We start from the raw sequence: 17,338 nt of genomic DNA, 5'->3' as shown, positions 1-17,338 counted from the left end.
CAAACAAAACAAGAGAAAACAAAAACCTCATTTTCAGCAAAACTGGGAGACAAACTCCAAAAGAGTTGCAAGGACTTCCAAAGGAGATCCAGTTCACACAGGAGATGAGGAGAAAGCAGAGAAGCAAACAAGGGCGATACTAGCAGCAGCAGTTACCAGAGAGCACCAAGGGAGATGGGAGGTGGGAGTGTATGTAGTTCTTAAAGATGAAGGACCTACGAAGGGCAAAAGCACCATCCCTCACCTGCAAAAAGGGTGCAGAGACAGGAGTGTGTGGATGGCAAGAGAAATCCCCAATCCCAGTGGGCCTGGTTTTGTGGCATCTGCACTGTGTTTGCCCACAGCCTTTACTTTACTGACCATGTTTTGCCAGTCTGCTGACAGGTAACAGTTATCTCCTTTCAATGTTAATATCTTATGAGTGAGGCTGACCATCTTCACCTACTTTGTTCATAAAATAATCTCTGTTCCTCAAACAGTTCTGACTAAATCCTTAATGCCAGTAAAGGGCTACGAACCAATTATGGCTCAAATAGTCAGCCCTCTGTATCCACAGGTTTCACAACCACATGGATTCGACCAACGTTAGGCCAAAAAATATTTGAAAAAATTCCATCTGTACAGCCTTTTTGGTCATTATTCCCTAAATCATACAGCATAACAGGCATTTGCATGGCATTTACACTGTACTTGGTATTAAGTAATCCAGAGATGATTTAAAGTACAGTCATGTGTTGCTTAACAACAGGGATATGTTCCTAGAAATGCGTCGTTAGGTGATTTCTTCATTGTATGAACATCATATAGTGTGCACACACAAACCTAGATGGTACAGCCTACTACACACCTAGGCCACATGGTGTAGCCTATTGCTCCTAGGCTACAAACCTGCACAGCCTGGTACTATACTGAATATGCTAAGTAACTGCAATACAATGGTAAGCAGTTGTGCATCTAAACACAAAAAAAGTACAGTAAAACATGCTATAAAAGATTACAAATGCAATCTCACCACGAATAGAGCTTGAGGGGCTGGAGGTTGCTCTGGGTGAGTCAGTGAGTGAGTGGTGAGTGAATATGAAGACCTGGGACATTAGTGTACACTACTGTAGCCTTCATAAACACTGTGCATTCATGCCATACTAAATTTATTTTAAAATGTTTTTCTTCCTTCAATATTAAATTAATCTTAATGTAACTTTTTCTTAAAATTTAAGTTAATTTTATTCTTTTATGAGTTTAATACACAAACACTTCATATAACTGTACAAAATATTTTCTTTCTTTAAATTTCTATCCTATAAACTTTTTCCTAATTGAAAAATTTTTTTAGCTTTAAAAATGTTTTTGGTAAAAAGAAAGACACAAACATATACATTAGTCTAGGCCTACACAAGGTCAGAATCCTCAATATCACAATCTTCTCCCTCTACATCTTATCTCATTGGCCGGTCTTCAAGGGCAAATAACACACATGGAACTGTCAGCTGTCATCTCCTATGATCACAATGCCTTCTTCTGGAATCCTCCTGAAGGACCTAAGGCTCTTTTGCAGTTAACTTGGTTTTTAATATGTAGAAGGAGTACACTCTAATGATTAAAAACTATAATATAGTAAATACATAAATACAGTAACATATACTGTATATAATTGTACGTGCTATACTTTTATACAACCAGCAGTGCAATACGTGAGTTTACACCAGCATCACCATGATCATGAGTAACAGGCTGAGCTACAACCCATTACACATTACAAAGGCTATGATGTCACTGGGCAATAGGAATTTTTCAGCTCCATTATAATCTTATGGGACCACCGTCATACATGTAGTCAGTTGTTGACCAAAATGTTGTTATACAACATATGACTATATATGGAACAGAGTGCACAGGTTATATGCAAAGACTAGGCCACTTTATATCAGAGGCATGGGCATCTGCACTTCTGGTATCCATGGGAAGTCCTAGAACCAATTCCCCAAATAAGGGATCACTCTATTCCCAAATTACCTTCCTCGGACCTGGAGTTTAAGTAAAGCTTAATTACCCAGGCTAATAACAAGCAGCTAGCTGACCAAAAATCCAAACCAGTGGAATTCTACTCATGTGACTTTTCCCATTTCAATATTTTCTTAATCTTTCCTAATTGAGAAAAGAAGCTCAAAGAGATGACCCTGAGTTTGAGCTTACACTGAAAATCCATCATGGGCTAATTAAAACATGTCAAGTACAAAATTCTTGTTTCCACAGACATTCACTAGCATCTACGTAGCTTATAAAACAAAATGACTTTAAAACTTCAGCTCTTCCTTGTGAGCCAGCGCTCACCTTCACCACCTACCACATGCAGAGGCTGGACAGCCAGAGTCTCAAAATCCAAGCATTCTAATTCAGTAAGTACAGTCCATACGCAACCTGAACAGACCTCTGAACTCATTCAAGAGTTATTAAAAAGAACATTGAAAAGGGTCTTAACAAAAATACTATAAGGAGTTTGCAAATTAACTACAAAAGCATTACATAAGCAGCGAAGTTGTCCCTACTACCGGGGAACGTATGTCCTGTTTTCTTCTAAAAGTCGTAGCTGACTATTTGCAGGCTCCTTAGTTCAGCAGGCACCAATTTTTCTAAACAGGCGGCAAATTATAGAGTTTTCAGAATCCGGACTACAAAAATACACAAAGTGTATGAAAGATTCCATGCCAAAATGTGCTGTTAAATTAGTAGGATAATATTTAACAGCATGTGTTGCTATTTAATAGACTAAATTCCACTGGATAATATCAATACAGGGCTTTACTGCTGTTGGGCCATTTTTCTGGAGGAAAAAAACAATGTCTGTGAATTAAATAAAAACAGAAATGATAATGAATGAGAAATTTGGACCTGTGAGGTATGCAGCAGGAGCCAGTCAAGAAAAGAAAATCAAAAGACTCTTCTGACCCCCAGGTGAAATGGCCATGTTTTGGTCAACGATGAACTGCATATACAATGGTGGTCCCATAAAATTATAATATCATATTTTTACCATACTTTTTCTATGATTACATATACAAATACTTACCATTGTGTTACAACTGCCTACAGTATTAGGCACAGTAACATGCTGTACAGGTTTGTAGCCTAGGAGCAAGAGGCCACACCACATAGCCTAGGTGCGTAGTAGGCTGTACCATCTAGGTCTGTGTAGGTACACTCTATGATGTTCCCACAATGACGGATCACCTAATGATGCATTTCTCAGAATGTATCCCCGTCATTAAGCGACCCATGACTGTACAGGGAAATAATATATTTCTGTGCATTAAAAACATGAAAGCTGTAAGGTAACCACATTACCAATGTTAGCAATATTAATGAGTTAAACGAGCAGGTGGTGCAAAATGTACTTCTCCACCAGAGGACACTACAACTTCCAGGTTCAAATTGTTTTCTGCATCCCTTAGTGTCTATGGTTTTTTTGTTTTTTGTTTTTTTGGCTTAAACCAGTAAAAATTTATTTTCTGACAGTTCTGGATGCTGGAACTCTGAAACCAAGGTGTGAGCACGGCCATGTTCTCTCTGAAGGCTCTAGGGAAGGGTCTTTCTTCACCTCTTCCTAGTTTCAGTGGTTGCAGGCACTACTTGGCCTTCCTTGACTGGCAGACCATTATTCCCATCTTGCCTCCCTTGCCACATGGTACTCTTCCTGTGTTTCTGCCTCTAAGTCCAAATCTTATCTTTTTCTTTTAAATTTTGTTTTACTTTAAGTTCTGGGATACACTGCAGAACGTGGTTTGTTACATAGGTAAACGTGGGCCATGGTGGTTTGCTGCACCTGTCAACCCATCACCTAGGTATTAAGCCCGGTATGCATTAGCTATTTGTCCTCATCTGCATCCCCTACTCTTGAGTATACCTAAAGTTAAGGCATTTGGAGAAAAAAATAATTTTTCATGTGAAGAAGGCTGAAGTTTCAGAAAAATATGCACTGGGACTCAGAGGCTGAGAGTGGAAAAGCAATCAGGTCGATCCTGAGCAAGCCAACTTAAACCATAATGCAAAGACTTCACAAAACTGGTCTGATGCCATCTTTGGGACACTTGCTCGGCATCTAACACAGTATGTTGATGAGTAACTGTGGGGCAGATCCAAGTTTTCACAAGGAAGGAAAACATTTCTAAGGCCTCAAGGAATGTGAAGGCCTGCCAGTCCAAAGTGTAAGCTTTCTTTCACAAGTTATGTAAACAGCTGTGCCAGGGGATAAGTATTACCCCAGGAAGCTACGGAGGATATTCCTTGGAGTGGCTAACTACCAGTGTAAATGCAGAAAGAGAAAAGACCAACCAACTTGGACATTTTCCTTTTGCTACCTCTTCTAGCCGTCGCCTCTGTTCTTTCTGCTGCTCAATCCGCTTCTGTCTCTCCGCCAGCAGTTGCCTTTTATATTCTTCCTGCTCCCGGAGCTGTTGCTCCTGTAGTAACTGTTGTCTCCGAAGAGCCTCAGAACGTTCCTTGTTCTCCTGCTGCAGTCTCAGGAAATCTCGACGAAGAGTAGACTCACCAGGCACGTTCACAATGGAACTGTTGGAGAAAGTAGGGCTTTCAGGGGTGTGCACAGATCACACTGTCCTCTAAGTGAGACAGCAGCACCAGCATCCTATTCCATTTCTACATTCATTCTCTGAGTTCTTCTGACTTGAGGGAGGCAACTAATACATTCACAGAAATGACCATAGCTACAATTCAATAGTCCCATATCTTCTTTTATTTATTTAGTAAATGTCTTAAAATGCTGTCCTAGATGTTTGCTTGACAAGACATTTCTACTTAGGATTCTCATAACGATTCAAACTCAGTCAAAGGAAAGGTTGAAATCACCTTCTTTGATTTCACTAGTCCTTTAACTACCTTTTTTTTTTTACTTCAGTAAACAGAACCATCAGACCACTCTTCAGTGTTTACACCATTCCCTCCCACTTTCTAATTTCCAGGTCAGCAGCTGAGCCCAAGTGGGTCCTATGAATCAGCCACTGCAAAGATCAATTAAACACACCCTTCCTAGGTGACCTCCCCACCGAGTTACTTCTCCACTGCCATGGCATCCAGAGCAGCACGGCAAAGATATCTCCTTAAATTGCCTTTTTCGCCATATGGTGCTCCTCCTATTCAAAAACAATTACACTGCTCATGAAATCAGTTCAAATTCCTCTGAAATTCTTAGTCTAAAATGGATTAAAATCTCTCCTACACAAGAAGAAAAAGAGATTATGGAGTAGCTTCAATAAATTCTCTTCTCTCTCTTCCAAGTCCCATTCTCTGGCACATGGTTCCCCTTCCACCCTCCCTTTGTTCACTTCATCAGCCACATCCTGCAGCATGGACAAATGCCAGGCACACCCATCTTACAATCCAAAAATCCTCTATTCTCTGATTCATCAGTTATTATGAGGTTCATGCAACCAATCTGACTCCTTAACCTTCTGCTTTACTGAACCTTAGGGAGCCAGAGATAAACTAAAACACACACCGTAAAATAAATCAGGACACACACAGTCCTGCTGGTCCATGAGTGGGACAATTCTTTGTGTGTAGCCATATTCTATATACCACAAGAAATGGTGTTCAATGGCACCTTCACTATCCATGGCTTCTGGAACAATAAATGCTGGGGCACTCTCCCCTGCCTAGGCCCACACATTTATCAATGACTCGGGGAGAGGACACAATACAACCCTTGGTAAAGAATCACTGGGTAAGAGGATCCAGGGAAGAAAAATGTTTACAGGACAAGAATAGAGAAGAATGGAAGATAGTAAGACGCTGTCTAACTGGTACTAGCAAAGAATTTAAGATTCGTTGTACCACACAGGAGTCTTCTGAAATCCTGGCACAACATAAAACTTAATCCCTTCATAAAGCAGGATACTGAACAGTGGCTTCGTGGTTACCTTGGCTCTCCTTCCTGTTCAGGCACTTCCTCCTCTTCTTCCTCACTCCCACTGTACTCATACTCAGTTTCATCTACAAAGAAAAGGACAAGAGCATCATGGCAGAAAATAAACAAATTCCTGGTGAAAACAGCAACTTGTATAAAGGATTTGGGGAGGAGGGACAAGACACCACGTTCCCACAGTGACAGCATCTATTCCCTAGTCAGCCTTACTCCCTATAGAAAAGCTGATTCCACAGCATTCCAGCCAACCTTGTATGGGGATGCACTGCTGAGGAGGTGCAGGACCACGAGAGGGGGTCCAGCGCCCCTGACACATAAGAAAAGAACCCAAGGACACTAGCAAATTCAACAAAATCCACTTTGATGGCAAAATTCAAAAAGATATGTGACTGCTGAAACTAAGGCAACCAAGATAATTTATTTGGTGATTTTCTGCAATTAGGGATCCACGGAGAGTGCAGCAGAGGGAAAAAAGCCTGTAGGATGGACACAGAGTGAAACATTAACTAGGTACAGGAAAAACAAGCCAAAATGTACCCACAAACAAAACAGGCAAAATCAGGGAAAACAAATTAAACCATATAGCAAAAAAAAACGAGACTAAAATTTGCTCTACTTAGGCCAGACTTCAAACAAACAGAAGTTTCAACATCAATAACTCACTTTCAGTTCTACAAGTTTCATACAGTTCTCCCAAAAGGCCATTTTACCGGTCCCTTCACTTAATGTCAATATCCAACTTCTAGTGAGCAGTTTCACTCCAGAAACCAATAAAGAACCAGACAGGCTGAAGAGATTTAAAATCAAAGACTAGACACACACACCTCTATTTTTTTCAAAGATATACAAGATGAAAATCAGGCTGGGTGCGGTGGCTCCCACCTGTAATCCCAGCACTTTGTGAGGCCCAGGCGGGCAGATCACGAGGTCAGGGGTTCAAGACCAGCCTGACCAACATGGTGAAAGCCTGTCTCTACTAAAAATACAAAAATCAACCGGGTGTGGTGGTGCACGCCTGTAATCCCAGCTACTCAGGAGGCTGAGGCAGGAGAATCACTTGAACCCAGGAGGCGGAGGTTGCAGTGATCCAAGATCACACCACTGTAGTCCAGCCTGGGTGACATAGCAAGACTCTGTCCCAAAAAAAAAAAAAAAAAAGATGAAAATCAGTTTCCTGGTTTTAAAGTGCCTGAGCAATTAAAATATGGTTCCGTATAAATTTATCAGTCTGCATATATAACATAAGCTCTTCTGTATGCTATACCATCAAAGCTATTTAATTTTAATAGACTCTGCTAGCTTCAAAGGGAAATTCCAGCTTAAATAATCTTCAGAATCCTTAAAATAGGTACTCTGCTATGTTTATAATTTTATACTACAAATTACTAATTATTGACAAGAGGCTGATGGTATCTGGAAGGTAAACCCAAAGAGAAAATAAAGAGGTCACTGTGACTTGAAGACCGAAAGGAAGGGAAGGTGTTCTGCTGTTTCCATCTGCAAAATGTGGGTGATGAGGAAAACACGAGATAATCCAAGGTATCTGGCAAATGTTCCATGAATGTTAGCTATTATTACTAAGTAAAGTTATGGGAAAATGATCCAATATGCAAATAATTTTTTCCTAAACAGTGCTTCCATGTCAATTGAGAGTTAAGGAAAAAAAGTCTTGTTTTCAAGCTTTAGTTAACTGTGTTACAAGTGCATAGCTTAATATACAAAGCCTAATTACTTTTATAACTAAGTATATCAGAAGGAAAAAGGTTATTCTGAACATCAATGATAACTTAACTATGAATACCAGTACAGGCAGAAAGGCCTCCAGACTTTGACCAATTCTTTTACTGCCTTGAACCTGCTCTTCTTAGTTTCTTCTCTGACCTTGAAATTTGAACCAAAAAATAATAGGATACCAGTTATCCAAGTGTTGTTCTATAATGTTATTATAAGGACCCACAAAAGAGAGAGATCAGTGTGAGCCAGCAGCCTCAGAGAAGATGGTTTAGTAAAGATGGTGATGATGTTTGAACTGCACCTTGCTGGACAGAAGGAAAACGGAGAGCATTCCAGGAAGGTCGGCAAAGTATGTGCAAAGACATAAAACAAAGATACTGGGAACACAAAAGAACCTTCAGTAGTTAGCACAAGAGCATGCTTGTGCTGTGCATGCTATTGAAAGCAAAGTCGTCTGACTATGCATGTGGCCCATGCTGCCACACCACTTGTAATAGAGAGGGCAGTAAAAAACCCCTGAGCGGGGTTCTTGGGCAGGAGAATTATACAGAAACACACTGATGGTGATGCTCACAGCAGATGCTCAATAAACCCCAGTGAAATACGCCATGAACACATCCATGATGAAGTAAAATGGGCAGCAACAATGACGTCACCCTCGGGAACAAGAAGAGCATCCCATCGTCATGCCTATTTACTTGCTGTAAGCTTGGTGACACACCACAAAGCTCCAGCCAGCTCCACCTGGAGCCAGGCTGGACCCCAGGCCTAAGCACTGAACTGCAAGCAGAGAGAAACCATGCAAGCACTGGCCAAGTGAGCACTCTCACAGCTGGGAAGGGAGTGACCTATTCTAGTTGGCAAGAACCTAAACATAAAAATTTTAAAGGATGAAAACAAAAACAGGCTTAGTACCTTTCTCGCCTCTCTTCTTCCTGGTACGATCTATATGATCCTTAAGCTGGATTCTAACTTGCCTTTCATTTGGCTGATCCCTTATAAAAGGATGTTTCAAAAGCTGCTCTGTAGAGGGCCGCTGCGTGTAATTCTTCACCAGGCACCCTTCTATAAAACTAAAAAATTTCTTCGACCTGTAAGAAGTGAAAAAGATCATCAAATTTCCACCACAGAGAGTAAAGATCCAAAATATCAGTAACTTACAAGCCTCAACATAAAGAAGAGCTTCAGAATTCACCGTGAACATTCTGCAAATGCATAGGAATAATGTACGAAACATAAATAGGAACTCAGGACTGTTGAGGATCAGGAGCATTAATTTAGCACAGTTTAAGTGGTGCATCCTATCGCTAACAACACACCACAAACACGGAGCTAAGAAGGAAGTCAGATTTAAATGAACTGGGCTTAAATCTAATATTGCACATTAATCACTTAATTACAGGACTGGCGGGGGCAAGGGAGTAGCGGGAGGTCTTTGATAAAATGAAGGCAGACGGGACAGATGTCCGGTACCTAGAAGACAAGGACAGCAATGAGATAAGAAAAGGAGCAGACTCCATGACCAAATGCTGGGGCTCTTGAACCTGTTAATTTGACATTTCAACCAGAGTTCCAAACCAGTTGATTTGTCAGTTCCCTCTGTTTAATCTACAAAGGTGGAAATTACAGTTGTTGAGTTTTTTTTGGAGGGGTTAGGGGAAGAGATGAATCTGTCACTTACATTTGCCATACTAGCCACTTTTACTTCTGCCTGTTTCTCCATAACCAGCTCATGAGGACCACAGCCCTAGCCTTGGTCAGGACACTCTTACCAATCACCTGTCCTATTTTTTGAGACTCATTTCAAGAATCACCACTTCTGGTAAATCTTCCTGGCAACACTCTGCCCTATGTGAACCCAAGTTAGGAACCTTTCTTCTGGGGTTATCTGCTTTTAACAGACTGCATGCTTTATGTTTCTGTCCCGCTGAAAGGTTGAAATGGTACAGGTCAAAAACTAGTTCCTACATCTCAACCTGTAGGCAATGCTCAACGCTAGGCATGCACACCACAATAGGTATGGAATAAAGTTTTGTTGAATGAATGAGGTATTCTTTAAAAATGTGAGTTAGAAAATTAGTTCACTCTTTCTACTTCACTGCCTTTAAGAATCACTTCTATTGTCTCGTATTTCCATTAAAACTTAACTTTTTTTCAATTCAACAAATATTTATGTATCAACTATTTGCATTTGTTTACGTTAGGCTCTATAACACATACACATAAGAAATAAAGTGGAGAAATTTAGGTAGATACAACAGCAGACATATATCAAACTTACAGAGGAAGCAAAAACCTGTTACAGTGGATTGGACAAGAAGAAAAAGTAGGATACTTGATATTTGTAAGGTAGGACAGAGAAGACAACATTCCAGAGTGAAGGAATGATATGAACTAAAGTAGGGAAGTGTTAGAGAATAATGAGTTATTTTCTGAGGCTAGTATGAAAAGTGAAAAAGAATGGAAAAATAGGTTAGGGTCAGCTCAAAGAAAAGCCCTTAAAGTCATTCAAAGTCGCTGTTACTTTATTCTACGTTTAATGAGGAACATGGAAGATTCTACACAGGATAGTGAAATGCTTTAACGCAGAGATTTCTAAGACCCAATGTCCACAAAGATCATTTTGGGGAGTTTATTGAAGATACAAATACCTGAGTCACTCCTCAGACCAGAAACTTTGAGGTTAGAGCCATCAGTTAAAAGATTCCAAAAGGATTCCTAAGCATTGTGTCCACAGACTAACATCTGGGAATCAATGGACTACAAAATATTTCCTAAAATCAAGAATCAAATTCTGCTGGCAGAAGGACACTGATCATCTTTTGAAAGCCATTTCTCCAAAAAAACAGAACTTACATCAGGTGGACAGCAATCACAAGAAGAAGGATAAAGTCTGTAATTATCTCACCCTTTTAGAATACTTGGGTAATATGAGAACAGGGATATAAATGGATGAAACGTGCCATCTAATCCAGTTTAAAGAAAGTTTGGTGTAAGAAAAGAACACAGGAAGCATTTATTGCTGTCTACCACTGTACCTTTGTATCACTGTATGTTGGACACACAGTGGTTAATACAAAACTGTAGCTAACGGACAGAATAATCGGAGTGTGAGGAACCCTGAAGACAGCATTAACTTAGCAATCCTTCCAGTACGGACTTCTGTCAACAAAATCTGAGAGAGATAAAGAAAAGGGGAGAATGAGTACTACTTAATCAAAGCATGAACTGGATAAAGAGTTACTCCAGCTCCATAGCTGATTCCTTGGGTGATATCAGCTATACACATTGGGTTTCCCTAGGCATGGCCACCTGAGGATGTCCAGAGTTATTATGTCATAATACAGAAGACTGACTGGAGCTAAAATCCTTACAACTCCGTGGCAATAAAAACCATTCTAAACACAGGTAAATGGAATCAGACAGCCACATGGAGTCAGATGTGCCTAAAGACTGTATAAAAACTGAGAAAAATCCTGCCAGCAGAAGACAGAGGGGAAAGGATGGTGAAATGTGTTGGGGAAAAGGACAGTGAGATACAGGGAGAAGAAGCACGAAGAAAACTGGTATGAAGATGGGTGTTGGCGTGCAACAACATAGGGGAAAAGAGAACTGCAAATCACCAGAAGGTGAGTAAACAAGAAAAAAAGCATAAACAGGAACCGCTAAAAGGCCAAATTCAGAATGGAAGCTTAACTCTGAGATGTTCTGCGTATTTCAGAATGAGAGTCAAGAACCTAAGACGAGGTAGCATCAATTGGAAAACTAGTAAGAACTGTTTAAAAAAAAAAAAAAAAAAGTCATATAGCAGGTAGGAATCAATGAGTCCAGAAAAACAGAAAGAGGAACACAAAAAGGAGGGAAGGCCATGCATGATGAGCCAGAGTACAGACGAGAACAAACAGGAAAGGACCCAGAAGGAAATTCAGGAGGGAAAGAGGGGGCAAAATTCTCAGCAGAACCCAAAACACTGCTCTCTCTCTTCAAGATTTTACAACTAACCCAACAGTATGTTCCCACAATGCTGCAACCCTAACAGGTTCTCTCAGGGAAAGTCATCCTCCTCTCTCTCTCTGTGGGTATCAGTACTCTGTCTGACAAATGTATGAGAGTTACAAGGAGAAGGAAAAGTGACAGCCCAAGAAGATTAAGCCATTCTGTTAATATGCTATTCTGCAATGAAAGCTGGTATGTCTAACTTCAGTTAAAAAATAATAATAATTACAGTAAAAGCCTCCATTAATTTTAAAATCCTACGACATCTGAGGAACTGCAAGTCAACACAGCTTTTTTTTTTTTTTTTTGAGACAAGAGTTTTGCTCTTGTTACCCAGGGTACAGTGCAATGGCGTGATCTTGGCTCACCACAACCTCTGCCTCCTGGGTTCAAGCGATTCTCCTGCCTCAGCTTCCTGAGTAGCTGGGATTACAGGCATCATCATACCACGCCCAGCTAATTTTGTATTTTTTTTCAGTAGAGACAGGGTTTCTCCATGTTGGTCAGGCTGGTCTCGAACTGCTGACCTCAGGTGATCCACCCGCCTTGGCCTCCCAAAGTGCTGGGATTACAGGTGCGAGCCACCGGGCCCAGTCACTTTCTTTAATGGAAAGATGTTTAGAAGTATATTACACTTAAAAGAATGTCTAAATATTAAAATAGAACATTTGTCTTTAGACACGTTATAGTGTTTCGTGTGGTTGTTTGTCACCGTTTTGTAATTCAGAGAGAATTTATCAAGAAAAATCTCATTTAAAAAAAATCAACGCACCCTTTAATTGGAGTTTTGGAGAACCAGTTCTTGTGTTCCCCAGAATTAGAAGGGCCAGAATTTTATCTCAAAGCAAAGTATAAGTAAAAAGAAACAAAAAAAAGGAAAAGAACAACAAAAAACCATATATAGCTTACCATTTTTTTGACTTCAGCCGGGGAGGAGGGTTTCTGGGAATGAGAAACAGTGCTCTCATTGGATGCATGTCACAGAGAGCTGAGGAGAGGAGACGGTCGTGTCAGTATGGCACTTACTTTACTCATTCTTGATTTCTAGGGCTCAGTCATAAATAACATGAAATGCTCTGGCCCATCGTCTGACTGACAGGCTTCATACCGAGCAGTCTAGACACCTAGTTATGAACTCCAGGGCATACCTTGAATTTCCCATTTAAAAACAGCACAGCAGGAGGATGAGAGCAACAAGAAGAATATACATTTTTCAACAGACATTGGAAAGTTTTCATAAATCTAAGTCTTACAGGAACTAACACTTAGGTTGTTAAACTATCTGTAAGATTACAATGAAAACGATTGCATTTTCATAGGGTTGTTGTCGAGATTAAATAAGATATGGCTTGCAAAGGCCTTCACGCAATGCCTGGAACAGAATGAGCACAGTTAGGCCCTCCAGAAATGCTGTTTGTTGTTACAGCTAAAAATACTAGAAAGAGCAAAAATTGAGCATGAAATGGATTTACTTCTGTGCAATTACTGTTTTTGTACTCCTATCACTCACCCAATAAAGGTGTGTTAGGCACACACGCAGGCATTACTGTGTCACCATAGGCAATGTGCATTTTCATGTGTTTCTTTACCTTCAAAAGACCCTTACAAGGCATCTGGGCAATGAGGAGGGGCAGACAATACTATTCCCCTTGTGAACAAAAACTGAGACAGAGGATGAGGTGGTACTTCCCCGCCTTACTGTCTCAGAGGGAAGCACAGGGGAATGTATGGTGTTTGAGGCAGATCTCTATTTCCACGCTGAAAACTAATTTTTAGCTGTCAATAATTACTTTCATTCATTCAACAAATATTTATTCAGCAGCAACTATGTGCTGTGCCAGACAGTTATACATTCTTTGTGTAGACCTTTTTTAATGGGGACAGCAGAAAATGCAGGGTTTTTTTTTCCTTTGCTCTCTGCAATTCTACCTCATCCGTGATCAAAAATGAATTATATGAAGTTCTCATTAATTCAATCCAATGGAGAAGCAAAAACTCACAAAATTTCAGTTAACACGCACAAAAAATTATTCTATTAATAAAGTTTTGCCTCCATTTGTAAACTCAAAACTTAATACTAAAATTTCATGTGTTAGGAGTAGTTTCACTGAATTATTCAATTTAAAATGTAAAGAGAAAACTTACTATTTATTATTTGATGTCAGCACTACTTCAGGTCACACATTTGAGTACAACTTAAATAAAAGAAAATGTAGCCTATAGGCCTCCTAGAGATATTTAAAAGAAATAGTAATAGTGGTTGCCAAGAATTCCTTTTATATCTAAAACTTGACTATATTGATGATGCCTTCATCTAAACAGTCTACCAGAAATGCCTTTATCCATGGAGCTGAGCTGTTCTTTTTGAAGTCTTGGGAGAGATTTAAGTTACACGTTAACAAGTGAGCTAAAAAGAAAAGTTACTTACGGGGAAAAAGAAAAGAAAGTTACTTACGGGGAGCACCTTCTGCCATCTCGATGGCTGTAATGCCACAAGACCAAAGATCACTCTGCAAAAATAAAACAGTATGTTACGGATACTGGAGTAGCTACAAAGCTACTAACTTACATGTCTGGCTATTCACACAACTTTGCTATATAAACCAAAATGAAGTTTGCCAGAAAATTAAAAGTACAAACACATTTGTAGAACTTATGGAAGGAGGGAGGGACGGAGGGAGGGAGGAAGGAAAGAAGCAGAAAATTGATTTGATTAAAACCACTCACATCTATGAATGAACTAGAGCTGGTCCCACTTAAAAACCTCTCTCTAACTGTTCAGTGAATGGTCTACGGTTCAATATATTTCTTCATTTCTTCATAAGCATTCAATACTTTAGACTTCTGGCCCAGATGGATGTTTATTGTTAGTAACTCAAACTTAATTAAGATTTTAAAGTTTAAAGGCCAGAAACCATTCTTTACAAAGTGCTCACCACTGAATTCATAAAACCTAACGTGGCTCATTAATTCAAATCATGCTACTAAGCATCCCCACCCTACTTGCAAACCAAACAAGTCAGCTGGTTTTCTGTACATGGAATCTTTTTTTTTTTTCTGATTCCCCTGAAATACTAAATTTAAAATTTGAATTAAACTTCACTTTCTACTCAAATATAAGTTCCATGAAGGCATGCATTTTTGCCAGTTTTATTTACTTTTGTAATGGAGAGTACTCACTAAACACTGTTTGATGTACTCACTAAACACTGTTTGATGTACTAAAGTCTTATCAGACAATATTTCTTAAAATCCAAAAAAAAGAATTTTTGAAAAGCAGATGAGGATAGTTATTATCATTACTATATATTTGTTTATATGCTATCCTAACCAAGGAATTAAAGTTGCTCAGTTTAAAGGTTTTCTAAATAATCTATACTTATATTACAAAGTTCAGACACATATATCTGAATACAACAAAAAGGAGAGACCTATCACTCCTCCCTTATTTTCATTAAGCTTTCTATACTATCAGGGTACACAAAGGGGCTCATTACCCTAATCCAGGGGCCACTCCTGGCAATGAGCGGGGGATGAACAGCTCTGCATGTCCCCTGCTGTGAGGCAACATGAAGAACCTCCACCTCCACCTCCCCAGTGGTGATTTTGCTAAGAAGGTTTTCCTTGATACAAATTAAGCCTTTCTAGTTTACAGGAAACAAACTAAATGACATAAAGAAGTAATGAGACAAATCTCAAGGGTAGAACATTAGACAACAGGCCCAGGCTCTTCAGAAAGTCAGTTTTATGGCAAAACAAAAACAAATACAAAAAAACCAGGTGGGGGTGGCAGTGGGGGTGGTTCTAGATTAAAAGAGATTAAATAACCAAATACACTGTCTTGTTCTGCATACCAGCCAGGTCTAATTACCAACTTTGTATTAACTATTTGTATTTACTTAGGTATAATAATTATTTGGGGAATGCGGGAAAACATTTTTAAATTTTAGAGACATGGTAAAGAGTGGAAAGTCACAAAGTCTGTTACCTATTTTAAGATACTTCAGTATATAAAAAATAAAAGTTACTCTGCACTACAGTCTTAAATTAAGTCTCATTAATTGGATATTTGTAATAAATACTAAAATACATGGGAGACTGTTAAGACATGAATTCCATTTTGCATATCATTAACAGGTATATTAACCAGACTGGCTCATCTAATTAAGGCATGGATTTTTAAAAACAGCTTTTGTAAACATAGTAACCCGAGTCTGATATCAAATATGGATTTACATCTAGATTTTTTTTTTTAAAGTGCATTATTGATTCAAGTCCCTAGAGGTCACTCTAATAATTTAAATAAATTTGTATACCAAATCAATGCTGTACAGCAGTTTAACAAGAATAATATAAAATTTCACTCGAAGCTATTATTGTACACTGGCAATATTTTAAAAAGAATAAATATTCGATTCTAATATATTCTTCAAGTTAAAAAAAAAAAAAGGATAGTAAATAGGAACAAAAAGCTCTAGGCACGACAAAGTGCTCCAGACTGCTTTGAAACCAGTGTATTCCTTAATGAGAACACAGTCATGTGATACAAATGGCCAAAAAAGACAGCATCTGAATACTGTCCTGAAAACTTTGCACCTGCAATTTTCCTCACTGAAGGTCTTCCTCCCTGAAAAGGCAGGCAGACAAGGGGTGTGCGATTTATAAGCAAAGCCCCCATCCCTCAGGCATGCCAGTGGCCCTGCAAAGGCCTACGGAGCAGGTGCCTCTTACTCTGTAATCATAGGTGGCATCCGGGTTCTCATCACAGGCGATGACCTCAGGAGCCATCCAGTAGGGAGTGCCTATGAACGTATTTCTCCGCCCCACTGTCCTGTCCAGCTGAGCACTCACACCAAAGTCAACTGTGGGAGGGAGAAAAAGGAAGAGAAAGTGAAACACAATTACAAACCAGATATACTTGTGAAAAAACACAAGGAGGAAATGTCTTCATAGTAAACTGAAACAGCAGTGCTTCATGAATATGCGATCCTCCTCAAGGCAAGCACCACTGGTCAGGAGTGCCCTTCCACAGTAAAGCCACCGAGACTGTGAGATCCTCTACCAGTCTGGAAGCTTCTGTGAAGACTGGATCTGGCTGCCTCCCCAGCTTCTCCGACAGTGACCAGCAGAGGGCCTTTTGAATGAACCACAACCTTCAGTGCTTTCAGAGAACTGCCGCAAACAAGATCAAGTCACAGAGAGCCCCAGGTTCTGGAGAACTGACTGAAGACACACTTGACTTACCTTCTTAAACAGCACTAATAACCATAAAGGTAAGAAATTCACAAAAGTTTTCTTGAAAAAAACACAGTACTGAATCAAAAAAAAAAAAAAAAAAAAAAAAAACAAGCTAAATCATATGTTCACAAACAACACACCCTAAAGCACTTGGGACTTCTGCTGATTTTTCAGTGACTTCTGCATCCCACCCAATTGGATGGTGGTGGTGGTCTAGAGGACAGTTCAAGGATGGGAGGCAGAGCTGGCAGGAAGACCATGACCTCTAACGGAATGCCTGCCATCCGTCCCTGCCAACACTATCACCACACACACTACCATTACCCAAGCAGGAACCTGCAAAGGTGGAGGCGCCCATGCAGAAGGGCCTACGAAGCGCTGAGATGACTAAAAGGGATCATAGATTCAACTTCTATGCACAGAACACGCTCA

The 17,338-nt window shown here is 39.7% G+C and overlaps 1 protein-coding gene across 50 annotated transcripts in view; it reads right to left on the bottom strand.

Moving 5' to 3' along the window:
• Positions 1–17,338, bottom strand: part of MAP4K4 (mitogen-activated protein kinase kinase kinase kinase 4) — a 191,719-nt gene that overhangs the window by 46,006 nt on the left and 128,375 nt on the right. For all 50 annotated transcript variants that reach the window (XM_045368703.2, XM_015433294.4, XM_074011139.1 and 47 more), the window contains 6 exons: positions 16,400–16,530; positions 14,124–14,178; positions 12,578–12,656; positions 8,588–8,763; positions 5,934–6,006; positions 4,356–4,566 (listed from right to left, as the gene is read on the bottom strand). In XM_045368703.2, the coding sequence (XP_045224638.1) occupies positions 4,356–4,566; positions 5,934–6,006; positions 8,588–8,763; positions 12,578–12,656; positions 14,124–14,178; positions 16,400–16,530 (725 nt within the window). The remainder of the gene's footprint in view (positions 1–4,355; positions 4,567–5,933; positions 6,007–8,587; positions 8,764–12,577; positions 12,657–14,123; positions 14,179–16,399; positions 16,531–17,338) is intronic.

This window comes from Macaca fascicularis, chromosome 13 (assembly GCF_037993035.2).
Source record: "Macaca fascicularis isolate 582-1 chromosome 13, T2T-MFA8v1.1".
Lineage (NCBI taxonomy): Eukaryota > Metazoa > Chordata > Mammalia > Primates > Cercopithecidae > Macaca > Macaca fascicularis.
The sequence above is the reverse complement of the archived record's forward strand: the minus strand, read 5'-3'. Positions and strand labels throughout refer to the sequence as shown.